The 26,850-nt window shown below is 36.7% G+C and overlaps 1 protein-coding gene across 2 annotated transcripts; it reads left to right on the forward strand.

Annotated features, from left to right (window-relative positions):
* Positions 1 to 1,724: 1,724 nt before the first annotated feature.
* ASMTL (acetylserotonin O-methyltransferase like) lies at positions 1,725 to 26,802 on the forward strand. Of its 2 annotated transcripts, none has more exons than XM_070750891.1 (13): positions 1,725 to 2,094; positions 8,263 to 8,394; positions 10,030 to 10,077; positions 11,036 to 11,100; positions 12,136 to 12,197; positions 14,287 to 14,395; positions 14,990 to 15,398; positions 15,888 to 16,050; positions 16,757 to 16,941; positions 19,840 to 19,972; positions 21,207 to 21,350; positions 22,477 to 22,599; positions 24,971 to 26,802. In XM_070750891.1, exons 1-13 carry the CDS (start codon positions 1,987 to 1,989, stop codon positions 25,183 to 25,185), a joined length of 1,896 nt encoding a protein of 631 aa, XP_070606992.1. In that variant the 5' UTR covers positions 1,725 to 1,986; the 3' UTR covers positions 25,186 to 26,802. The 2 variants fall into 2 exon arrangements, with proteins under 2 accessions (XP_070606992.1, XP_070606993.1); XM_070750892.1 differs by having other exon boundaries at positions 1,895 to 2,094; positions 15,888 to 16,026.
* The last annotated feature ends 48 nt before the right edge of the window (positions 26,803 to 26,850 follow it).

Consider the following 26,850-nt stretch of genomic DNA (forward strand, 5'->3'; position numbering starts at 1 on the left):
GACAAAAGGAGAAACACCTCTGCTTCTTTAGTACCATATTCCTATATCACAGTGGTTCTCAACTTTTCTAATGCCGCGACTCCTTAATACAGTTCCTCATGTTGTGGTGACCCCCAACCATAAGTCTAGCACCAATTCTCCCAATAGAGCTTTAAGCTGATTGGCAGAAAGGTCAGAGGGACAGTCCCATGGTAAATGCCTGATTGGTCAGATTGTAAAAATATGTTCCAAGGCACCAGAAAAGAAGTTTTAGTTCCTAACACCATGGGAAATTTGTCTTTTCTGATGGTCTTGGGTGACCTCTGTGAAACGGTCTTTCGACCCCAAAAGGGTCCCAACCCCCAGGTTGAGAATAATTGCTATATTAGGTCTTCATATTAAATTGGAAAATTGTTAACTGTTCACCCACATTCTCTTTCCCTGATATTCTCTCTTGCTGCTTCTCCTGCCACTGGAGTGGGGAGAAGAAAGAGAAAAAAGCCATTGCAGGTACAGTACTTGTAATTGAATTACAATTACAATTGGAACCAGAATTTCCATTATAATCTAAGTGATTGTTAAGTGAGTAATGTCCAATGTTACTTTTTTTGCCAGTTAAGAAAATCACTGTAATAGTTAAGTGGATCATGTGGTCATTAAATGGATCTGGCTCCCCCATTGATTTGCTTGTTAGAAACTGGCTGGGAAGGCCATAAACAGTGCATAAATGATCCTGGGCTGTTGCAATAATTATAAAGGCATGCTGGTTGCCAAGCGTGGGAACCATGCCATGGTACAGTGTACATAAAAGAAAAAGATACATTTGTCAAGAATCATGTGGTACAACACTTAATGATTGTCATAGGGGTCAAATAAGCAATGAAGAAACAATCAATATTAATAAAAATCTTAGGATACAAGCAACAAGTTGCAGTCATACAGTCCTAAGTGGGAGGAAAAGGATGATAGGAATGATGAGAAAAACTAGTAGAAATAGAAGTGCAGATTTAGTAAAAAGTCTGACAGTGTTGAGGGAATTATTTGTTTAGCAGTGATGGTGTTTGGGAAAACATGTCTTCAATAAAGAAATTAAATAATAATAATTTAAAAAAACTCTGTAGCTTTGGTCTGCAGTTTAGATCTGACCGGGAAGTTTACAAAAATAAACCCCTTAGCTGCCTCATTGGAAAGCTCAAGCTACTGTTTAACTTGTCTTCAAAATCTCAGTGATCGCTACATGATACTGGGCATCAAGTCCGGTTCTACAAAACTGCCGAAGTGTCCTTTCAGCCGAGGACACTTGCGTTGCAATCTTTGAATTTTACTTTATTTTTTTGAGAAGAGACCTGAACGGGGTGTAATTTCATTTGGAAAAGGATTTCAAGGGCATTTTTCCTCAGAGAGTAATATCCTTCTTCCCCGGGACGAAAAACGTAACCGAGAAATCGAGAAAGGGAAAAGCCCATCCACCGCCATGCAGTAGTAGGAGTCTCCAACCTTGGCAATTTGTGGACTTCAACTCCCAGAATTCCTCAGCCAGCAAAGCTGCCCTCAGCCAGCAAAATGCCCTTGAAAGCAAAAGACTCCAAAGAGTCTTCGGAGAGGGGCGGCATACAAATCTAATTAATTAATTAACAAATTAATTAATTAATTAACAAACAAAGAAACAAATAAATAAAGCTGGCTGAGGAATTCTGGGAGTTAGAGTCCACAAGTCTTAAAAGTTGCTAAGGTTGGAGACCTCTGTCACAGAAGTGAGGAACTACTGGCCCTTTATGACTTGGGGACTTCAATTTCCACAAGGGCCGTAACTCCCCCTCCAAGCCTTGCTTCTAAGCGCTGCTTACGTTGGCGAATCGGAGAGCAGAAGGCGGGAGGGGGAAGGACGTCTTATTCGGAGTCCGCCCCCCTCCGCGGGCCTAGTGGGTTGACCGCGGGCAGGTCTGCCTTTATTGGGTTTTTCTCGCTCCTGGGTTTTGTTTTTTGTTTTAATGCGAAGTCCCCTTTATGACGGCTACAGCCATGGTGCTCAACGCGGTGCTTAAAAAGCTGCTCGACAAGAAGGTGGTGCTGGCAAGCGGCTCTCCGCGCAGGCTGGAGATCCTAAATAACGCGGTGAGTTGCGCTGACTCGTTTAAACGCCCCTGCGCCGGGTTGGTGGGCTATTAAAAAAATCAGATCTAGGCAAAGCAACCATTACATAGAGGGTCCATTGTTCTCCACCTGACTAGATGGCTCAGTGACTAAGACACAGCTTGTTGGAGATTGGCAGCTCGGCGGTTCGAATCCATAGTACAGGTCTCCTGCGTGCTCAGGGTTGAACTAGATGACCTCCAAGGTCCCTTTCGACTCTGTTACCTCCGTTCTATAGGAAAAATGGTGGGGAAGGGCTTTTCCTCTTTCTCGGCTCTGTCGGTTCCGTTTTTAGTCCCGAGAAAGGAGGATATTAGTTGAGAATTGCTGAACAAAATACCCTTGAAATTCTTACCCGAGGAAACTTATGTCCTTATTCTCCTCAAAAAGAATTGAAAGATTGCAACATAAATGCCCTTAGTTGAAAGGACACTTGGCAGTTTTGTAGGGCTGGATTACATTATATTCTGCCTCTGTTTGATGTAGTGAGCTGAAGTATGGGATGCAATTAACAAACTAAACATGTGCAAAAAGTTGAGAAAACTTGTCATACAACTTTAAGATATTTTGTGTGTACTCCCCCCCCCATAAATCTTCTTTTTTTCCTTAAAGAACTAATGAAAGATCAGAATAAGGAACACCTTCTCCTAAGTAATTGTATCCATGGATAGCACATCTATGAAAGGAAGAGCATACACATAGACATGACAGCATTGTATGCAATTCATCAGATGTAGCTGTAGACATCAATCTAACGGGGTTTAAAAAATTAATGCAGAATAATGCTCCCACTTGCTGTTGCTATAAGTATGCAACACCTCTGAGATCTGAAGGACTCTCTTCTTTGGCATACAATAACCAAGTTTTTTGTTGTTAGTTGTGAAGTTGTGTCTGACCAATTGCGACCTCGTGGACAGTGTTCCTCCAAGTCTTCTTGTCCTCTACCATTCTCTGGAGTCCATTTAAGCTCACACCGACTGCTTCAGTGACGCCATCCAACCACCTCATTCTCTGTCATCCCCTTCTTCTTTTGCCCTCAATCTTTCCCAGCCTTAGGCTCTCCTACAGTGAGTCTTCTCATTAGGTGGCCAAAGTATTTGAGTTTATCTTCAGGATCTGACCTTCTAAAGACCAGTCAGGGTGGTTCTTCTCTAGGATTGACTGGTCCAGCACCATAGTTCAAAGGCCTCAATTCTTTGGCGCTCAGCTTTTCTTATGAGCCAATTTTCACAACCATACATTGCAACTGGGAAAACCATAGCCTTGACTGAATGCACTTTTGTTGGCAGAGTGATATCTCTGCTTTTTAGTATGCTGTCTAAGGTGGCACGCGGAGCCATATCTGCTGGCACATGAACCGTTGCCCTAACTCAGCTCCAGCGTGCATGTGTGTGCCGGACAGCTGATTTTTGGCTTGCACAGAAGCTCTGGGAGGGCATTTTTGGCTTCCAGAGAATCTCCACTGGGATGGGGGATAGCATTTTTACACTCCCCTGGCTCTGGGATGGGGGATAGCATTTTTACACTCCCCTGGCTCCAGGGAAGTCTTTGGAGCATGGGGAGGGCAAAACGCAAACCTACTGTCCCACCATAAGTTGGGAAACAGGATTTCTCGGCCTCCAGAAGGTCTCTGGGAGGATGGGGGAAGCAGTTTTCGCCCTCCCCAGGCATTAAAATATGGGTGTGGGCACTCACGTGTGCGATAGTGCATGCTCTTTTGGCACCCGAGGGAAAAAAAGGTTCTGCCCTAAAACCTTTTAATAATACTGGACATAAACTATCATTTTATTATAGTTAATTATAACTATAATTATAATTAAAGTTAACTATAATTAACTGTTATGAATGTTTAGGTAAATAAAATCCTCATATTATGTACCAAAGCCATTGCTTCAGCATAAAAAAGCACAAACAAATGGAATTCTTAGAAATAACTTCTATTATAGTAGCTGAAAGACCCTAAAATTACAATAAATTGGTTTTTGAATTAATATTTCAAAAGAAGAGCTGTTGTGGCGCAGCAGGTAGAGTGCTGTACTGCAGGCCGCTGAAGCTGACTGTCGATCTGTAGGTCAGCGGTTCAAATCTCATCACTGACTCAAGGTTGACTTAGCTTTCCAGCCTTCCGAGGTGGGTAAAATGAGGACCGTGAGGGCAATATGCTGGCTCTGTTAAAAAGGGCTATTGCTAACATGTTGTAAGCCGCCCTGAGTCTAAGGGCGGCATAAAAATCGGATGAATGAATGTTTGTTTGTCTGTCTGTCTGTCTTTCTGTCTGTCCAAGTGACTCTTGATGGTTTACAAATAAAAGATTTACAAGCCAATGTAAATATTTTCATTTAGCTAAATTTAAACATAACTTGGACAGGAAAGAAGCTGTTATATAAAGTTCAATCTGTAATGCAAAATTCAGGTCAGTTTCTTAAACTTATTAAAATGGATAAAAAGAACATTGTGCACACTTAGAATATGTATTCACAGGCTCTGGTTTCCACTTTTTTGTAACAGTTGTATTAATTTTTTTTAATAAGTATTAAAAAAACAAATTAAGCCAAAAGAAAGATATTCAGAGATTTCATTAAAAAGTTAAAAAAAATGACTCAGAATATAGTAGACAAAGAAGTTATCAGAAAATAAATTTCATAGCAAATATAAATAATTTTAGTAACTTATATTTTCCCCAAATCTCATTTTTTAAATAAAGTTTTATTGCTGTTAAAATAGAAATACAAAAGCAATTTTATCATTGCTTTTAAAATTCAAAAAAAGAAAAACAAAAGGAACAATTTTTTTAAAATTATTTTAAAAAAGTAAATAAATAAATAAATCATAATATTTAATAAAATAAAATAAATAAAAAGTACAGTATATTATAAAAATACATAAGTGATTAAAAATAAGTGGAAAAAATACAGAAAATTTCATAAGGCTTACCCATCCACCACATATCTATTTTAATCAAATAGTCAAATAAGTCAAATTGTATTCCTTGTTTTTGCTTAATCTTTTATTTCTTAAAGTACTGTCTTAGAACTTGATTTAATTTTTTCTTTGTCCATGTTCACAACATCCTTCAAAAGTTTAACTCTCTTTTGTAAATCAAATACAGAAAAGATTTATCCAGTTTGCTCTTTTTGTTTGTTATTTGTGTATCCCATGTCCATTGCTCACCAATACCCTTCAAAACCTCTGTTTCTAAGGTATTTTTATCCATTCTGTATATCCATTAAATATTCTTCTCCTTTAATTATAATTTTAATTCCCCAAATCCATCTAGCAACCTGCCTTCAAAATCCCATCCTATTATGTTTTTTTAAACAATTCAAAATGTGTATTTTCCTACAGGAAGGTTTCTTGTAATTAATTTTTAAATTAATTACAAGAAACCTTCCTGTAGGAAAATACACATTTTGAATTGTTTAAAAAAACATAATAGGATGGGATTTTGAAGGCAGGAAGGTTTCTTGTAATTAATTTAAAAATCTTACTTCAAAACCACCTGGACATTTATTCTATTTGTAACTACCTAAACTGAATGTTCTAATTTTGCTGTTTATTTTTAAAAGTTTTATATTTTTAAAAACTGAGGATAAAACATTGTAGGATTATCTCCATAGCTCTCAGGAGAAGCCTAAATCCAAGCTGAAGTAATCTCAGCTACTAAAAAAGCTTAAAATGAAAGCTGGTGATATATTACTCCATTCTATTTTAAGAAGTCTAGTAGTAACACTTATTCTGATTAACAAATTTGTTAAAAAGTATAAGCTTTTGTGAGCCTGAAGCCAACCACAACACAGCTTATATATTGTAATACAATTTATTAGCTGAAGAGGTGCTATCAGATTCCTCCTCAGTTTTTTTGCCACCGTCAGCTAACATAGCTCTCTTTTATAGAAGATTGATTTTATAAAGATTACAGTACATGTTTAGATATGGTCCAACATTATAAAATTAATCTATAAAGATTACATGGTTTAGATATTGTTGTGGTTAGCTCTGGCCCAGCTCCTGCCCCAAGGACTGTGGATGTGGGGGAGACATCCACATGCTGCAGGCCTGTTTTGTCCGTCCCCCCCGTGGAATCTGCTGATGAAGGCTCCTCTGACCAAGAAGACATGAGTGACAGGGAGGAGGAGAGTGTGGCAGACAGCTCAGAAGGAGATCAATTATCTAGCTCCTCCTTGGATTCAGAACAAGAGTTAATGATACAGCCATGCCTGTGGAGAGCGATGCATAGGCAACAACAACAACTGAGAGATTATTATCAAAGAAAATGAGGCCACCTGTGGTTGGGTGGGGCTGTGGTAATTAGTGAGGCTGCTATAAATAGCAACCTGTGGGCTTGGCCATTGTGGAGGATTATCTGATTGTTGTGTTTCGTGACTGGTTTACTGACTTTGACCTTTTGTGTGCTGATTTTCCCCCGCTTTGAAACTAAACCAGAGCAAAGTGTGTTTCACTTTGTGAAAGAAGAAGGACTGTGAATTGCCTCACAGCTGCAAGCTAAGTATCACAGAACTGATAAGGGACTTGTACAAATTACCAGTTTGTTTGGAGACAAGTGCTCTTTGCTATACCAAAAGAGGGCTTAGGTTAAGTGAATTTTCCTTATAAAGAACATTGTTTCGAATTTTCAAACGGGTGTGTGTCTGAAATTTGTACCTGTGAATTTTTGCGAGGAGTCTACCAGAGAGCCGGACAGAACAGATATGGTCCATCTTTTCTTCCCACTCTCTTTGCTTTAGTTATCTTGCTGATAAAGAATTGTAGCCTAATAATCTTATTATGTCATATATTCTATTTTTTTCCTTAAACCACACCACCTTTGCTGCTTATAATTCACTCAGTATGCTAAGTTCACCAAGTACAGTAGTTAAGAAATCATAACTGTGAATTTATAAGGTGGATAAGAATTCTCGTGTTTGTAACTGAAGGGCATCTAAATTCAAAGGACACAAGCAACTGACTAATAGTTCTGGTTTCTAGCTGGTCAGTTGTTTATTACCGCAATATCTTCTATATGTGTTCTGTCTGGGTCACTCCAGAAGCCAATACCAACCCAAAAAGAGAAGCCAGACAAACTGGTAAAAGGCAAAGGCAGTTTTATAAAATCCAAGAAAAACACAGGTAACAGAAAATGTCCTTACAAACAGGAAAATGCTGTATCTTCAGATATATTCACGAAGGCCAAAAGTCCATGCAGCAATACAGAATTCTTGCTGCCAAACCAAAGCTGTAGATAGCAGACCTATACCTCCCACGGATCTTCCAAAGCTGCTGGGCGACAAGCCAGGAACAGAGACGCCGAGAATCAAGACAGGATAACGCCACTCCAAGCTGATAACACTCCACATGGCTTAAAGGACTTGCCTTTTAAACCCTGCTGATGAGTACCACACCCAAACCCAGCTGTTTCTACTTCAATGGTAAAAATATCTCTTTAACTGCTCCTTTCGTTGCTCTGAACGTCGCTGTCTCATGTCAATGACAGCTTATGCGTCATCATCTAATGACTCCAAGCTACTGGCTGGGGAGAGCCCCCCCCCCCGGGGCTCTCATGCTGTTCTCCTTCATCCCATTCCTGATTTTCCTCTCCCCCGTCCGACTGTTCAGCCCCCTCCTCTGCGCTGTCATCCTCCTCCGGGCATGGAGCCAGCAGAGACACAGCTGGTCCCTGAGCAGCCTCAGGCTGAATCACAACAATATGTAATTTGTGGGAATAAGTGAAATGGTTTCTTCCTCAAACCTTAAATTTTTACTTTATTAATGATGTCTTTAAGCATGATTAAGATATGATTCAGGTTTAGCAAGAAGGCAGCTTTGTCATAATATTCTTTTGTTTTTGAAGACCCACCAGAACATTTTGTTAACTGCAGTACTTCACTCAGTCTTTCAATTTAGGCAGCCCTGCCTTCTGAGAGATAATATTAAGTTCTGCCAGCACAGTAGAAAGAGGAAATAGGAAAAATTAGTATACTATATTCTCCTGTTGCATCTGTGTGCTAGATATCCCAGATTGTAGTCTACATTTCTAAAGAGGATAGTGTTACGTATTCTCTAATCACCAAAGTCTTGGTGATCGCATCTATAAAATATAAATCTTGCATGATTTCCCCCACTCCCAATTCATGTATTATTTCGGTTTAACAGGGTCTCCAGTTTGAAGTTGTTCCTTCACGGTTCAAAGAAACACTTGAGAAGTCAACTTTTTCAGCCCCATATCAATATGCTGTAGAAACAGCAAAACAGAAGGCACTTGAAGTGGCAAAAAGAATGCATGTGGTGAGCCTATTTCCATATTAAGGCTATTTTTATTTTATTTTATTGATAGGTCTAATTTGTTTCTTGCATTGATTTATTGATTTTTTTCTTATATCCTTCTCTTGTCATCTAATAACAAGAAAAATGCTACCCCCTTTAGTAGAAAGTGAATGGTTAATATAAAGATGGGTGGAATAATGGGTCTATCATCCACTTAACAATGCGATGTCAAACTTGATTTTGTTGAGGCTGCCTAAGGATTGTGTTTGACTTGAGAAGGCATGGACATGGTGGGCGTGACACAGGACTCCTGTCAGTGGCACCTATGGTGGCCAAGTGCTAAGGCAGGACTTTTCTGAGACCCTCACTCATATCTATCCTTCCTTCCTTCCTTCCTTCCTTCCTTCCTTCCTTCCTTCCTTCCCCCTTTTCCTTATTTTTCCTTCCTTTTCCATCCTTTCCTTCTCATCTTTATTTTTCTTTGTCTTTTCCCTTTCCCTTTCTCCTTTCCTGTTCCTTCTTGCATGCTCAATTACAAAAGGGAAAACATTTCTCCTTTTGTTTTATTTTTAGTTTGTTTTGATATCCCTGTGCCAGAAAAAAGGAACATTTGCGGCGGTTTTCGCTGGCAGAGGGCTGCAGGAGACCATTACGGGATGCAGGAGGGCCACCTGGGGTTCTCCTGAGCTCTGTTTTTTCTGGATGAGGCACTGTGGACCGGTGCTTTGCTGTTTCTGTGGCCCAGATCTAAGTACCCTATGGGTCAAATCCTGCCCATGGGCCTTGAGTTTAACACCCCTGACTTAACACGTGCTTGATTTTGCCCATAGGAATGATTGAATGATTACAGCCAAGGAGTATTGTTCACCGTCATCATTTGTTATTAGTGTAAAATATATATTTGGCAGCCTGTTAAGACAAAATATGGAACCTCTGGATTAAACGTTCAATTTTGAACAGAATAAAATGAGCTCAGATACATGGAAGAATTTAAGATATTGAGCTAGGATGAGGCCAACCCAAAATTCAGTACCCAATGTTCATTGTCACACAGTAGTTCACAGATTAATTCAAAAATATCTGAATTATGATAAGAGGGTGATAGCCTTTTCCTTTGGAGCTTTTTAATAATTAAAGCATATTTTATCTTTGTTAGTCTTTAACCTATGATCCATAACTTAAATGTGATATCCTTTTAAAACATTCAAGTAGTAGTCACCACCCTATCAGATGGCAGAAAATGGCATAATGAAGACGTCCTCCCTATTCATTAAATGAATTTCCCCATCTAGTATTTCAGTGGATGGCCTTCTATTGTAATAGTGTGAGACAAAGATTTTTATATGCTCATATTTCTTCTGAAAAGACTTAAGAAGAAAATATATGCTAGCCACAATTCTAAAATTACAGCTGGTTTATTCTCTCCCCCTGCTTCCCACCGTCCACCAATCAAATGCCTGACCCTCTCACATTTGATCTTCTATTAATAACTGCACTTGGATAAAATCAAGATTGCTTTTATTGAATTAAGGTTGCTTTTTCTGCTTAATTTGTTATCTGTTAACATTCAAATTTATAGAAGCAATGCTACGTTGTCATGGAGAGAATTTAATAAAATACACCGACCTTTTGTGTTTTATTTTTCTTTTCTTTCAGAAATATCTTCAAACACCAGATATTGTTGTTGGAGCAGACACTATAGTGGTGAGTATATGTATGCTGACAACTTTTAGCTTAGTAGTAGTTGTGTAGGTCTATTGCATTCCTGGAACTATACATATAATAGAAATAAATATTTATTTATTTAGATTAGATTAGATTAGATTAGATTTATTGGATTTATATGCCGCCCCTCTCCGCGGACAATTTTGTCTATCCAATATTGGTATTTTTAATTCTATTATAATGGGTTACTTGAGTATGGGAAATGGGTAACCATTTTACATAATAACAGTCTGAGATGAAAGGTACTGGAAGTGTGGTAAAGCAACTTTTTTTGAAAATCAGTTTAGATAAATTTGGAAAGAATGCTTCTGAGCAACTTTTCATTCTCTTGAATGAAAAAGGCATGAGAAAAATGGAAGAAAGACCAAACAATACAGTTTCCTGTTTTGTGAAATAAATGATTTGTGAGCAATTAAACTTAACAGTCATTTTCCCGTGTGATTTCTCACTTTCTTTAGAAACAGTTTTTATACTATACTATACTTATGAGAAAAAATGTTTACACTTCTCTTATTATCTTTTATGTCATTCATTTGCATTGAAATGTTGAGCACGAGGGGCAATACAATATGTACTAGAAGAGATGTTATGATAGCTATCAAAAATGTGATGAAACCAATATGTCCTTTGATTTCTTCATTACGTTTTCATTCAGAAAATTCCAGCACCACAAGCTTTTTTAAAAATTGCACTGTGGCACTTTATCTAAAAGATAAAACACCCCACAATTAAGAACTCAAAATGCACATTGCTTGTATCTTATTTGTAACAAGTACTGGATACTTAATGTATTTCTACATTAAAAGCGTAGGCACACTCTTCCAAATTTTATTAAAACGTAATGGTTGCAATTTTTGAGACTCTTATTCCTGGATAATTTTATACTATTTTAGCCAAATGAAATATATATAGTAATATGGATACTTATATATTTCAGACGATAGAAGAACAAATTTTGGAAAAACCAGTGGACAAGCAGGATGCCTATAAGATGCTCTCCAGGTATATGCTTTAAAATTAATTTTTAATGGAAATAATGCTTTTATCTAGGCCTGGCTATTTACAGTGCATTATTTTACACCAGCCTTTTATAGATACAAAAAAAAAATCCATTTTTTTTGTGTTAAAATATTATTAGTATAAGAAAAATCTAAATAATGTGGATAGTACACTAGGCTTTTGATTTCTAATCTCTTATGTGGCATATTTTTACTAATACATTTCTATTTGTTTTTATACTTTTTAATTTTCATTTTAGATATTCAATGTATTGATAAAACTATGTTGGATTTGAAATATTATGCTATTATACCAATGTGCTACATCATTTCCAAGAGATAAATCCTTTTTTGTTGTTGTTATAACTATTCACCAGCCTAAAAAAACCCTATTACTATTTATAATTTCTCAATTTCAGCAATATTAACATGTGTGGAATTCAAGTCATAAAATTCCCCAGCTGTCTTGCTTGGCAATTGAAGTCCACACATTTTAAATTGCAAGATTGAAAACACAGATTTAGATTATAATTTAGCTGGATGGACGGATAGATGGATGGATGATAGCATTCTTCATTTGCCAAATGTGATTGGACACAAAAGGAATTTATTTCCAGTGCAGACATTCTTAAACAATAAGTAGATTGGTCATATATCATAAATCATAGCTACAATCATGAATCTTTAATCATAAATTAGAAACGACAAGTGATAAATCATAAGGTAGCACTAGAAGAAGGTAATTGGAAAAATGAGAAATGAGAAGATCAGAAAGTGAGAAGGATAATAGAAATACAGCTCTACTACATCAGTACATATCTTTAGGCCTATACACAAATATGGTGTTGTTCCATTTTCTACCCAATATCCTTTTTACATAAATACATACATATGTATATGTGTGTATGTATGTATGTATACACACACACACACACACACACATACACAAAGAGAAAGAAGCCTTGTACCATAATATGTGAGAATGTATTACCAAACTTTATCAACATGATGGCAGACTAATTTCTATTCTTTTTAATAGGTTAAGTGGCAAAGAACACAGTGTTATCACAGGCGTTGCAATTGTTCATTGCAGTAGTAAAGGTAATATAAGATATCTGTGTCAGATTAATTTCCATTATTTGTACAGTTGTTCACTCTTTAGTCACCCTAAATCTGGAGATTTCAGAAATTAAGCTTATCTATTCAGTTGAAGTTCTGAAACTTCAATCCTTGATTATTGGACATTTTACCTTCAACCAATTGAAGATGGTTTAGAACAGCTTTAATTCTCATTTTAAAAAATGATGCAATGCAAGCATCTGAAACCAACAGATACGTGACTTTTTCTAAACAGCATTACTAGGATCACTTGACATTCTCTGTAAAACCCAAGAAAAAAGACCAGTTGTCATAGCATTTTGATACTTCTTTGCTAGGGAGATATATTTGTAGTCATTTTTATTCTACAAAATATATCTAAATATATCATAGCTAAAAAGCCCAAAGTAAACAGAACTGTGCAGATGTACTCCAGGTGTAATCCCATGGATTACTTTAACAATATTGCACCACTGACGGTTTTATTTTCACTACTTTTTCTAATAATTCCTAGCATGGTATATTTTTTACAGATAATGTCTAAAGACTATGGTGTACAAGCAAATCAATGAATACCATTATGAGTACATAATGACATATTCGTTCTGATACAGTGATCTTTTCTTTAGTTAATTAATTTAGAATGCAGTACTGCAGGCTATTTCTGACTGCCGGCTGCCGGCAGTTCAACATTTGAGTTTCATCAGCTCAAGTTTGACTCAGTCTTCCATTCTTCCAATGTTGGTAAAATGAGGACCCGGATTATTGGGGGCAATATGATGATTCTGTAAATTGCTAAGGGCTGTAAAGTACTGTGAAGTAGCATATGTCTACTACTGTACTGGGGTACAAGATCTAACTTTACTCATACATCACAATACCACTCAGACATATACTACTTCACAGTGGTACCCTTACCAAGTAAATCTGATTTTGGCTTAATCTGTTAGTTTTTAATTACTTCCACTCAGCATCCAGAACATTTCTAGTTACTGTGTGGTTAGGTTTCGAGATATTTTGGAAAGGTGGACACAGTAACTTTGAATTCTTTTAAGCAAATCACTGAGTAGGTAAAAAAAAACACCAAACTTGATATTGTTGGATAATGTATGGTATTAATGAGAATAATAGTTACATATAGCACAGTCCTATACAAAACTATTTTAAAATATACTGCTCAAAAAAATAAAGGGAACACTCAAATAACACATTCTAGATCTGAATGAATGAAATATTCCTATTGAACACTTTGTTCTGTACAAAGTTAAATGTGTACAACAGCATGTGAAATTGATTGTCAATTAGTGTTATTTCCTAAGTGGACAGTTTGATTTCACAGAAGTTTGATTTACTTGGAATTATATTGTGTTGTATAAGTATTCCTTTTATTTTTTTTTTGAGCAGTGAACAATTCATTGAATGCAGTGAGACATCTAGGCAATTGTGTGTAGAAACACAGCTTGAATATTTGGTAAAGTTTGGGGATAGCTCCAAATCTCAAAATTGGTGTCTGTTGATTTAAATGAACAAGTACTTTTGAAAAACTTACTTTGCATTTCCTATTTTAAAAAAATCTATTTTAAAGGTGAAAATTGGTTAATTATTAAATGATACTATTACTTCACTAAAGATATAATTTTGTTTGCAACATGTTTCTGTATTATAGCAATTTAGTTTATTATATTTTGCTACTGCCTTCCAAATTGTAACAGTTCTTTGCTGTTGATAATGATATTACATACATTATTAACTGGAAAAGCCAGAGAAATTATGAAATTATTGGATCCCCTCTGGAAACACAAAGTCAGCGTGGACTAGGAAATCCAGCATTTGTACCCAAGCACAAACATATCTCTAGATAGGATTAGTGAAAATGCATGTTTTGAAACATTTTGAAAGTGAAATTTGACAAAATGTCAATTTTTAGTGCAAATACACTATTTCAAGCTTCTTGGAAGCTTTTTCAAAATGCTCCCAACAACTTGCTTTATGGACTACAGATTGTAAAGACCAAGAGTAGGATTTTTGAAGATAGCTTATCTTGATGTTATTATACAATATATTGGTTTTATCCATACTTCTGCATTTTTAGATGATTATCTAGACACTGAAGTCACTGAGTTCTTTGAAGAAACAAAAGTCAAATTTTCCGAACTCTCTGAGGAACTTCTCTGGGAGTATATCCACAGCGGTGAGCCAATGTAAGTGCAATATAAGGTTCACTGCATTGGTCTTTAAACTTACAGCATTAGGAAGTTCAACATCACAATGTAAATAAATACCAATGAAATATCAACTGAAATATTGTATGAATTTGAGAATGTAACATAGCAGAATTTTCATTTCTGTTCTCACGAAAATGAAATTATCAGTGGTACCATTTTCGGAAACTGTATTAACTAGCATACATAGTGAAGTTTATAAATCAGCTGTAAATGACAAAATGAGCATGAAGTTCATTTAATTATTGTGTTTCAAAATTGCTACAATAGTATTAGCAATTAAAATCACTTTTTATTTCTGTTCTGAGAGAAAAAAATGTTTTGCATTATGGTATTATGCCAATAGTTTCAGTTCTTAAAAAAAAAAATCTAAAGAGGACCTTAATGAATCACTTAAGCTTTAACATCCTGGCTATTTTCTTTTTGACATCATACATTTATTAATTTATTAAATAGTGGTTATTTATAGGCATATTTTTTTTTAAAAAAGTTAAATACTAATGTTTTAAATTCATGCTTGAATGAATGTAACATAGCAGATGTATGTTTATGTACATACATTTTTTTCTTCAGGGACAAAGCTGGTGGATATGGGATCCAAGCCCTTGGGGGAATGTTGGTGGAATATGTTCATGGAGATTTCTTGAATGTGGTCGGGTTTCCTTTGAATCACTTCTGCAAAAAGCTAAGTGAACTGTATTATCCGCCCCCAAAGCACACCATACATCATATAAAATATGACTCTATCCCTTCAGTAGAGACTTTTGAGATTCTCAGTGACGGAGACTCTGATTGTTCTGATAATACAAAAATGGGTGATGCCCAAAGGCTAACAAATGGTGGACTTGTGGAATTGGGAAAGTGCAAAGAGAGCAATTGCAGTTATAAGATACCTATGCAAATTCAAAATGGAACACCAAGAAATGTAACACAATCCCTCTATAAACTTACACATCTTCTGGATGGATTTAAAGGCTCAAAGGTAATATGTTTGTTATTTGTCCATATGGATTTAATTTTTATTACGCAGAATGGACTGTAGCAGTGATGGTGAACCTTTTTTCCCTCGGGTGCTGAAAGCAGCGTGCCCCCATCCATAATTCAATGCCCCCCATGCCCATGCCACATTCCCCGCCCCCTTGTTTTCCGACTTCTGATGGGCCGGTAGGAGACTGGGGAGGGCGAAAATGGCCACCCACCCTACCCCTGGAAGTCCTCTGGAGGCCGAAAACACCCTCCCAGAGCCTCCAAGCAAGCCAAAAATCAACTAGCTGGCATGAACATGCATGCTGGAGCTGAGTTAGAAAAACAGCTCATGTGCCAGCAGATATGGCTCTGCATACCACCTGTGGCGCACGTGCCATAGGTTCACCATCACAGTGCTATAGCATTTCTTTGATTTGTCACAGCATAAATCACTTCAGCTGTGGAATTCAAAATTTCCCTTTAAGTATTTTTCTTATATCTCCAGGTTTTGTTTGTGGCATGTAAGCTGAAAATATTTGATCTCCTTAAAGATAAAGGCACTGTGACGACAGAAGACGCAGCAAAGGAACTTAATACTTCCCTACGTGGAACTGAAAGATTATTTGATGCCTGTGCTTCTCTTGGTCTGTTGGAAAAGAATCATCAAGGTCATATTTTATTCTAAAATTACTCTGGAAATAAAGTGTAGAATAAGTTGAATACATGATATCCTAATGTCATCCAAATGTAATTAGAATACTATGTAGAGTAAACCTATTCATAGTTTAGGGGGGGAAAGTCCACGTTTAGAAAAAAATGATGTTATGATGTTGAATTAATTGCCTGATCTTTAGCTTCCCTTAAAATTGCAGCCCTGCTGCGAGGGAAGCAACCTTAATTTTGAGGCATGAAAAGAGTTTTCTGTTTTAAAATGGTTTCTCTCAAATGTTACTTGTCTTAAAATTTCAAATTATCCATTTTCAGAGAATTAGCCTATTTATAAGTGAAGCTCAGGTTTTGGAATTGTGCAGTAGTAAGACTTTAATGGATCGCTCTGTCCTTTGTGGGGGGAAATCATTGCCACTTCCTGAATATTTTCTTGTTGGTATCTGCAGTCTACTGCCCTCAGACTGTTTATAATATCCCCATTTTAAAGAACCATGCATTTTAGATTTTTTTAAAAAAATTATTTAGTGTTGTCATGGCAAGGATATGTGCAAAATTTAATAAGCAAATATAATTGCTTAATTACATGCATAGTACTTGATCTGTAAAGAAACTGATAAATTTCTGGAATTTGTTGCACCAATCTTTTTTTAAAAAATATGTTGTGTTTGTAATTTGTATTTGTAACTTTTAAAAATGTCTTTAAAGGTTACAGTAATGCAGAACTGGCAAATCTATGCCTAGTATCTGATAGTGAATATTCACTTCATGACTACATTCTTCATTGTAATGACCACCTATGGCCTTCGTTTACTCATTTGGAGCTAGCAGTTAAAGAAGGAGCTTCACAAATACATCATACATCTGAGAAAAAAGTAAATGATTTGTTTCAGGTAGGGAAGAATCTATTTTTTAATGACATTGAACACTTTAAAAAATAAAACTTAAAAATAAATATAAAGCTTACTAGGCATATTTTGCCATATTTTTGTTTTTGTAGTAACTTCTATTTTTAATAGATATTGTAAAAGAAAATACAAATTGAATTAAGAAGTAGTAATAAAAATAAAATAAAGCATGTACAGAAAAAAGAAAAAAAATTCAGTCTTAATTATAAGTAGAAACAATTCATCACCTCATGTAACCCCTCTGCTGGATTCTGGGAGTTGAAGTCCACAAATCTTAAAGTTGCCAAGTTTGAAGACCTCTGTCCTATAACATTACATGCAAGTATCTCTTCACACAACTCTTTTACCCATACATAAATCTGTAATTCATTAACGTTTCAGTCCTTTGGTCAGCAAAAAAGGATCCTAGATTTATACAAATATATCTTATTTAAAACTTGATTGAACCAACAAGCTTTGTACTCACTCCTGCTTTTAACAACCTTTATCTTTAGATGTTGTTATAGGATTTTATCTCTCTTCCATTTTTCTATCTAAAATTTTCTTCCAAGACTTTAACCAACTTCTTTTGTAAGTTCAGTAAAGGTCAATTTCTTAATGTTATTTACATTTCTATTTTAGTTGTATTTTTTCTTCTTATATTCCTAACTTTTTTGTTTTCCAGTACTTTTGCAAATCCCTTATGTCTTCATTTTTCTGCATGAAGCAAAATTGGTTTCATCCCTTTATCTTGTCAATCTTCCAAAATATTCTTTTGCAACAGTATTTTCTTCTTTAATATCTTTAGCCATAATCTATTCATAGAAGCAATCATCATTGAAGCTGCTATTTTTTAACCCCATTCTTTAAAAATCTTTAGAAGTATTTCAAGTATCAAGCATTTTATTTTATTTTGCAAGTTTCAATGCTGACTAAAGATAATAAGTTTTTCACTTTTTCTTTTATCTTTCTGCCTAGAATCTAAAGCCCTTTGTAGTGTTTTGTTTCTGAAATCATAATGTCTGCTATTTTGTCTTAAGATAAATTAAATAAATTGATTTCCATTAATGTGCTGTTCATGTATATAATTATTTCCAAACTTATAACAAAAGTCATAATGCTCCAGTCCAGTATTTCAAGTTTTGCCTGATCCTGTAATTCATTTATAATTTAAATTCTTATTTAGTTCTTTGCTGTTTATTTCTAATTTTTTACCTTCTTAAAGTTATAGACAGTTTTTCTTTAAGAACAAAAGTAAATTCACTAAGGACTTTTCAAACTTGTCATTTTGAAGTTTTCTACCAGTAATATCCTTAAGATAGTAGTTGAATAGGTAATTTACAAAAGTGAATTTGAACAGGGGTGAGCAAATTCAGCGTCCTTATCATGGCTGAGAACAATGATTTTCTTCATCTCTTGGCATTGAAACTTTCAAAATATCGATCTTGCAGTTTCCTCATGAGTAGCATTTGGTATGTGTACCAGTGGATATCCTGTCTTCTTAGTCAGAGTGGTTCTGTGGGATTGGTCTACAAGAATAACCTCTACAGTGGAGACTTAGCTCCTCAAGTACAACATTTCACAATTATGGTAGTCCTGCTGGAAAATATGTACATTTATTATTATTATTATTATTTATTATATTTGTATGCCGCCCCTCTCCGAAGACTCGGGGCGGCTCACAACAGTAATAAAAACTACATAGTAGTGGAACAAATCTAATATTAAAAAACATATAAAACCCTATCATTATTTTTTTTAAAAAAAAGCAAACAGCACATTCATACCAAACATAAAACAAAGTATAAAAAAGCCTGGGGGAAAGGTGTCTCAACTCCCCCATGCCTGGCAGTATAAGTGAGTCTTGAGTAGTTTACGAAAGACAGGGAGGGTGGGGGCAGTTCTAATCTCCGGAGGGAGTTGGTTTCAGAGGGGCGGGGCTGCTACAGAGAAGGCTCTTCCCCTGGGGCCCGCCAAACGACATTGTTTAGTCGACGGGACCCGGAGAAGGCCAACTCTGTGGGACCTTATCGGTCGCTGGGATTCGTGCGGTAGCAGGTGGTTCCGGAGGTATTCTGGTCCAATGCCATGTAGGGCTTTAAAGCTCATGACCAACACTTTGAATTGTGACCAGAAACTGATCAGCAGCCAATGCAACCCACGGAGTGTTGAAGAAATGTGGGCGAATCTTGGAAGCCCCATAATGGCTCTTGTGGCTGCGTTCTGCACGATCTGAAGTTTCCGAACACTTTTCAAAGGTAGCCCCATGTAGAGAGCGTTGCAGTAATCGAACCTCGAGGTGATGAGGGCATGAGCGACTGTGAGCAATGACTCCCTGTCCAAGTAGGGCCGCAACTGGTGCACCAGGCGAACCTGGGCAAACGCCCTCCTCGCCACAGCCGAAAGATGATGTTCCAATGTCAGCTGTGGATCGAGGAGGACGCCCAAGTTGCGAACCCTCTCTGAGGGGGTCATTTAGGACATTTGCCTAATTCATATCTGATTGGCTGGATGTTAATCATAAGATCAGATCTTAAAATCATTATTGTGCCCTCGGGTTCTAATTAATTTTATGTATGTCATAAAAATAGTGTATTGTATCTCTATTTTACTTATTCCCGATATTTGTCATGCTAAATTCACTAATTTTCCCTACCATAATTCAGAGAGCAGAATTTTTTTTCTGTATGTAGGATATTTTAAAATGCTTTGATTAAATGTCCTGTTTTTAAGTTACATTTAGTTACATTTTAAGGAATGTAATTTATTTAGGTTATATAATTCTGTCTTTGCTTTACAAGTCAGGCAGGGAGGAGAAACCAAACCATTTTAGGTCTTTTTTCAAGATCTACATTTTAACATATCTCTATCTACTTGTTTTGTGATCTCACTTTCTTTTTTAAGGATTTCCACTGCCAGTCTACAGAGGCGAAGCAACGTTTTATGAGAGCCATGGATAGCACTTCCAAAGTGACAGCAAGAGACATCAGCACAGCTTTTGATCTTTCTCAATTCAAAGTTGTATGTGATTTGGGAGGTATATATTATAGAATTACTACACCCACACTTTGACATAAAATGTTGTAAGATATAGTTGTAAGTAAATGGATAGTTTTGTAAAGATTATATAACTGGGATGGCAAACTTATGACATGCATGTCATAGGTGGCACACAAAGCCATATCTGAGGCCCTGCAAGATGTTGCCCTATGTCAGCTCCACTGTATATGTGCATACTGGCCAGCTGATTTTTGGCCTTCCGGAGGGCAGGGGGAGGCCATTTTAGCCTTCCCCTGGCTTCAACAAAACCTCTAGAGCCTGTGGATGGTGAAAAATGGACCCAAAAGGCCTACTGGAAGCTTGGAAATGAAGTTCTAGGAGGCCCAATTTTATACGCTTCCCAGCATTCAGGAAGGCCTCCTGATGTTTGGTGGAAGATGAAAAACGGCCCATTGGGCCTGGTTTTTTTGTTAGCCACAGGCTCCAGATGCTTTCCTGAAGCCTGGGGAGTGCAAAAAACAGCCCACTGGAAGTCCGGAGGCTTCAGTGAGACCTGCGTGCATGCATGGGGAAGCAGCGCAGGGGTGTGTGCATGCATATGCAGGGAGAGGGCATTTAATTATGGGTGTAGGCATGCATGCGCACCCTTTTGGCACCCAAGCAAAAAAAAAAGGTTGCCATCACTGTTATATAACATATCTTAAATACAAGATTGTTTTTACTATTTCAAAGAGAAATGTACAATCAAAATACATTACATTAATGTCTTTGTGTCCCTGTCTTCAAACTTAAATGTTCAAAATTACATAAGAGATGGAGGTAACTTTTTGTTCAGCAAATGCTATTGTATCTGGTCATACTGCATGACCAGTAATTCCCCCCCCCCATCATGTGTCTATAACAGTTTCTTCATTCTCCAGAGAGAATGTTTAAGTTATTCTTAACTGTAATAATATTAAAATAGTATCCTTTCAAGGTATATAAAATCTGTTACCCATTAACTAGGAGAGAAATCAAACGATTGGAAACAGGTTAGGACCAGTTTAGGGACAGCAGATATAATACCAGCATAATTTTATGCCAAAGAAAAAAATTGAATAGTTCCCCAAAACAATTTTTCTTGCATCCAACCAGTAAAAATGAGGGTGAGTTTAAATACTATGGGAGATCTTGCAAACATAATATACATTTATCTGATCATCTTCTTTCCCATCTTTTGTACGTAATGCAATAACAGATTGTTCAGATAAATTTCTGTGTTCTCTCTGCAGGTTGCACTGGAGCTTTAGCTTATGACCTAGTCCAAATCTACCCAGAAATGCAAGTCATTGTCCTTGATCTTCCTGAAGTTATTGCAGATGTCACCAGCTGTCAAATTGCAAGACAAAATGCTTGTGAAGTATCCTTTGAATCAGGTAAAGTTGTTTCTGCCATTTGTAGACCAAACCAAAGTACAGTGATCTTGTCTTGCAAACTTAATTGGTTCCAGGAAGAGGTTCTTAAGGTGAAAAGTTTGTAAGATGAAACAATATTTTCCATAGGAATCAATGGAAAAGCGATTAATGCGTGCAAGCCCAAAATTCACCCCTTTTGCCAGCCGAAGCGCCCATTTTTGCACTGCTGGGATTCCCCTGAGGCTCCCCTCCATGGGAAACCCCACCTCTGGACTTCCGTTGCCAGCAAAGTGCCTGTTTTTGCGCTGTTGGGATTCCCCTGATGGGATTCCCCTGCAGCATCACAAAAATACGGAAGTCCAGAGGTGGGGTTTCCCATAGAGGGGAGCTTCAGGGGATTCCCAGCAGCACAAAAAACGGGCATTTAGCTGGCAACGAAAGTCTGGAGGCAGGGCATCCCAGTGGCGGCGGTGGGTTTGTAAGGTGAAAATAGTTTGTAAGAAGAGGCAAAAAAATCTTAAACCCCGGGTTTGTATCTCGAAAAGTTTGTATGATGAGGAGTTTGTAAGATGAGGTATCACTGTACTTGTAACCCAAAGTCTACATGAGGATCTTAGTTTTATTATGTGGATTAATGACCTGTTCTGCAACCTTTGATAGACTTGGCCTACCTTATATTGCAGTAGTAGTATCTAAATAAGATCTCAATAAAATTCCAATGCTCTTTGCAGTAAAATGTTGATGTATATGACTGCAAACGAAGCTAACTAGATTTGTTTATTTTAACAAATTGGTTCTAATGAAAATATTGAGCAAAATATGCTTCATATTCTTTGTTAGTGGTTTGCTTAGCCTGATTTTTTTTTGCATCCAGGAATTCATGGGAAAATGTTATGACCTGATTACTATATTTGAAGCTATGCGCATTATGTTAAATGTAGCTATGACCTTTTTTAGAATATTATAAGAATGAAATCATCTCATTCTTCCTTCCAAAAAAGTTTGGGTCTGTTCTGCATACATTTGAAGCATGCTTATTTATTTATTTTACTTTATTTATATCTCATGTTTCATTTTATTTATGAAGCTATTCAGCTGAAAATTAATCACTTAATGGAACTAATGGAAATATATTTTCATTAAATAGGTGATATTTTCAAAGATAAACTTCCAGAAGCAGATCTTTATATTCTTTCAAGGGTTTTACATCATTATTCTGAGGAAAAGATTTCTCTACTGTTAAACAAACTCTCTGCTCTTTCCAAGCAAAGTAAGAGTTTAAATCTCCCTCCTCCCATATTAATTGATTTATTGATTTTACATTTATATAACTGTATGATGTTTTTCATTCAATTAAAAAGATTTGAAAGCTAATAATGTTAATACAAACTGAATTGTAGCTAATCTTTAACTCCAAAGTATTTTATTTAAAACACTTCATAAACTTCTATCTCTAAGGATTCAGTGTACAACTACTGTATTTTAAAGTATAAGACGCACCTTCCCCCCCCCCCCTCAAAGAGGATAGAAATGTCAGTGTATCTTACATACAGCCATTTTTGGCCTCCCGAAGCACCAGCCCCACATTCCTTTTTTGGGAAAAGTGGGCCTGGGTTTTTTTTAAATGGGAGTGCGTAGAGGGTTTGGGAGACCTCGCTTCTGGGGGCTGAAGGAAGGCAAAAACACCCCAATTTTTGCAAAAAAGGGGGGTGAGAATGGGGAGTTTTTCACAAAAGGGGACATTTTTACCTTCCCCCAGTCCCCAGGAGCACTCTGCAAGACTTCCCAGACTGCACACCCCATTTTTGCAAAATAAATGGATGAAAAACACGGTATTTTTCATAAAAATGGAGGCACCCTCTGTGCACCTTGTTTTTTCACAAAAGCAGGGGTGGTTTTGCCTTTCTTCATCCCCAGGAGCACTCTGCAAACTTCCCAGACCCTCTGCGTGCCCCATTTTTCACAAAACAGTCCCATTTTTGTGAAAAATGTGGTGCACAGAGGGTTTGGAAGTCCTGCAGAGTGCTCCTGGGGTCTGGGGAAGGCAAAAACACCCCTGCTTTTGCAAAAAATGAGGCACACAGATGGTTTGGGAGGCTTGTAGAGTAGTTCTGGGATCCAGGGAGGACAAAAACTTTTTTTCTTTACTTACTTACCTCTTTGAAATCATGGTGTGTCTTATACACCGGTGTGTCTTACAAGCTTCTTTAGACTGACTACTGAGTGGAGTTAAGCTTTCTCCCATTTAATAAGATTTCTGATAAAAAGGCACTGGAAAGATTGGATCCACTTGGTAACCACAGTGACTCACATGGTAATCATAAAAACAGTAATGAAATGAAATCTCATGGTAGTCTAATCATCACAACAACCAAAAAAATCTGTCTACCTGTAGTTTAATCTGTGCCTCTACAGTACTTGTAAAATTAAAAGCAATGTATGATTGTTGTAAATATTGCTGAAAATGTTTGCTTTGTATATTTTGAAAAGTAGCTTTATAAATGCTAAGCATTTAAATTCCTAGTCTCAACATATTAAATATATGCAATCCAGTAGTGGGTTCCTAATTGTGTGCTCTGTGGCTCTGGGGCATGAGTGCATGTTTGAATGAACTTTTGCTTCCAGCACCTATGCAGGTAGCAAAATCTTGCACAGGGACGTACGTGCACACATGTTTTGGTGAGGTTTTTTGCTTCCCCACTATGGTGCAATCTAATCCTGTAATTATTCAGTCAGAAGAAAATTCTACTGTTTCAAAAATTCTCAAAATACTTAAATCTTGATTCTATGTTCACAGAGTTGAATTCAGACAAAGTTGGAGAGCAAGCGAACCACTGTATAAAATATGAACATACAATTCCTTGTAGCTGGGTTTGTTTTCCAGTTTAAATAGTGGTTGCAGGATGGAGGCCAGATCAGGATCATAGCACAAAAGGAAAGGGACTTTGGGCTTTTGTCCCATATCACTGTCATCTCCTTCTGGATTGCATGGCTGTTTCCACTCCTGTGCGGGAAACCAAACCGCATTACAGCTCTGATTTGGGTTCTTCCCAGGTAGTGGTTGAAGCTAGGCTTCTTGATTTGCCATATTAGTTGTCAGCTTCTATAATGTCCAGTTTCATATTAATTAAATTTCAAGATATCCAGAAAGAAAGTTTGTGAAAATTTCATTTTTTTTAACCTCTTCATTAGTCTTGCACGAAAGACTCCTTGGCATCATGGTTTCAATAAAAGAACAGGTCAGAATCAAATCAGCCATGAACCTACAAGACGCCAATTTCTTTTTCTCAGATATTCATGTTCAGAATTGTTTATATTTAAAAGTAGGAGGATATTACTGTCCACATTTCCAGATTGCAGTTATGTTGCAAAGGAGAATTTAATCTCTGGGACTGTTTAGAAAGTGTTTACTTTTAATGTTTTGTTGCAAAATTCTATGATACAAGTTGGGAATGCTCTGGGAGGCCATAAAATTGGGTTGGAGGGATCTGGAATGCACAGTCTGTACTCATTTTAAAATATCAATAATTGAGCTATAAAAAATACAACCATTTTCCTTTTAACAGGAAAAGCTTTCTTAAAAAACCACATTAACGAAAACTAGATATGTTACCAAAGTTTTGTTTGTTTTTAAAATACAGGTCTTGCGCTACTAATAGCAGAGATAATTCTTGATGAAAAGCGAATAAAACCTACTAGAGCCATTTTCCAGTCTCTCAGTATGACAGAAGGCAAGGAAAGAAGTACAGCAGAATACAAAGAGTTATTAGAAAAACATGGATTCAGTAATGTACAGATTAAAATAACAGGAAATCTTCTAGATGTAATTTTGTGCTCTAAGAAACTATCTTCTTAGCACACCAAATAGTACTGAATTTATTATTTCATTTTTATCAATACTTTGTTTCTATTTCTGATTTTGGTGTATCTGAATTGTTACAGTAGTGAATTGTTATGTAAAAGCTATTCCACTTTTTTATTTGTTAAAAACTGCACTAAATTTAATTTTCTCCTGAAAAGTCCTGGTATTTGTGTAACTAATAGTAATCAACAGCATTTAATAATTTAATCCCCCCCCCCCTCTTTTTTCTCCTATTACATGTCCTTTCTAACTCTTGGTCTAATGTAATCCAACATCTTTTCTATGCATCATGAGCTGTAGGTCTATAAAGATTCTTAGTCATCTTAGTCACAGTTGACTTTTCAGGAGGCAACTGGGCTTTCTTGTTTTTTTCTTTTGAGGACTTTTTGCTTCTCATCCAAGACACTTCTTTAGCTCTGGCAGGATAGTGGGAAATTGAGTGATTTATATTCCTTGCAGACAGCTGATCGTTTGCATCGTTTAGATGATCATTGAAGCACTTGGCAGTTTATCTGTATCCTAAGGGCCACCCAGGTTGTGCTCCTGGTTTCTGTAGTCTGCAATTTTTTTCTCTGGAAATCTGTTCCTACTCCCATACCATTCAAAGGGTGTTCACCCCCAATTGTATAGCTAAAAGTCTGTAGAGATTCTCAGTCATCCAGGTAACAGTTGTCCCATAGATACTTCTTCAGGAGGCAACTGGACTGTTATTTTTCTTTTGAAGGCATTTCACTTCGCATCCAGGAAGCATCTTCAACTCTGACAGGATAGTGAGGAAGGCAATCTTGGAAAACATCTTCAAAAGAAAAAAACCCATAATGGTCCAGTTGCCTCCTAAAAAGAGCACCTTTGGATAATCAGAGACTGTACAGATTTTACTAGGGCAGGCATCAATTCTATAGTCCAGTGGTCCTATTTTTTAATAGCAAAATCTATGAAATATTGTAAGAAAAGATTAATCCACTTTGCCCTGAACCTCCCCTGAAGGGAGATGTATTTTTTTTTGCTACATCACCAAGAACAGCCAAGGAAGAAGCTCGCAAGCAGTGCCACTTTTAATTGGGTAACAGTTGTGTTGAAGATGGCCTCTGGAATCTGATTGCTAAGGAGTGCAGTTGAGGGTTTTCTCCTCTTCATCTCTGCTCAGATAATAAAGAAAAAACTGAGGAAGAGTCTGGCCATTAGTTTTATACAACACGTGTATTTAAAGATTAGGAAACAATCTCCAGAGACAATAACACAGAACTTGGGTACAGATAGTTGTCAACTTACAATTAAGACTAGAATTATGAATATTGAGTGAAGTAATCATTAAACAGGTTTGCACGTGTTTGCTGTCAAATGCAATTCCAGCATTCCTATGTGTGGTGGTTAAGTGATCTTGAGTTAAGTTGTTGAGATTCTCTGGTATAGCACAGGGTTCCTCTGGTCTAGATGGAAACCTGAGATACTCCACTCAGGGATTACAAACAGATAATTCCTATTCATACTGGATTTATGCCCATTATAAAGAGTTTACTGAATTGTGTGAACATGATAGGTTATCTGGTTGGTAAAGAGTTTTCTATTAAAATGTAATGCCAGAGAATGTAGAATAAAATTTTGAGCTTATGAAATGCAGTGATGCCTTTTCTTGTTCATTCAGGAGAGACAGAATGT

The sequence above is a fragment of the Erythrolamprus reginae genome, chromosome 4 (genome assembly GCF_031021105.1).
Source record: "Erythrolamprus reginae isolate rEryReg1 chromosome 4, rEryReg1.hap1, whole genome shotgun sequence".
In the NCBI taxonomy this organism is placed as follows: Eukaryota; Metazoa; Chordata; class Lepidosauria; order Squamata; family Dipsadidae; genus Erythrolamprus; species Erythrolamprus reginae.

What these genes read in the sequence shown, in the direction of transcription:
- ASMTL (XM_070750891.1), top strand. Translation starts at nt 1,987, where the DNA reads ATGACGGCTACAGCCATGGTGCTCAACGCGGTGCTTAAAAAGCTGCTC. An exon ending in TTGGAGCAGACACTATAGTG is followed by an intron (nt 10,078 to 11,035) that starts GTGAGTATATGT and finishes TATATATTTCAG; the next exon opens with ACGATAGAAGAACAAATTTT. An exon ending in AAGTAAATGATTTGTTTCAG is followed by an intron (nt 16,942 to 19,839) that starts GTAGGGAAGAAT and finishes TTCTTTTTTAAG; the next exon opens with GATTTCCACTGCCAGTCTAC.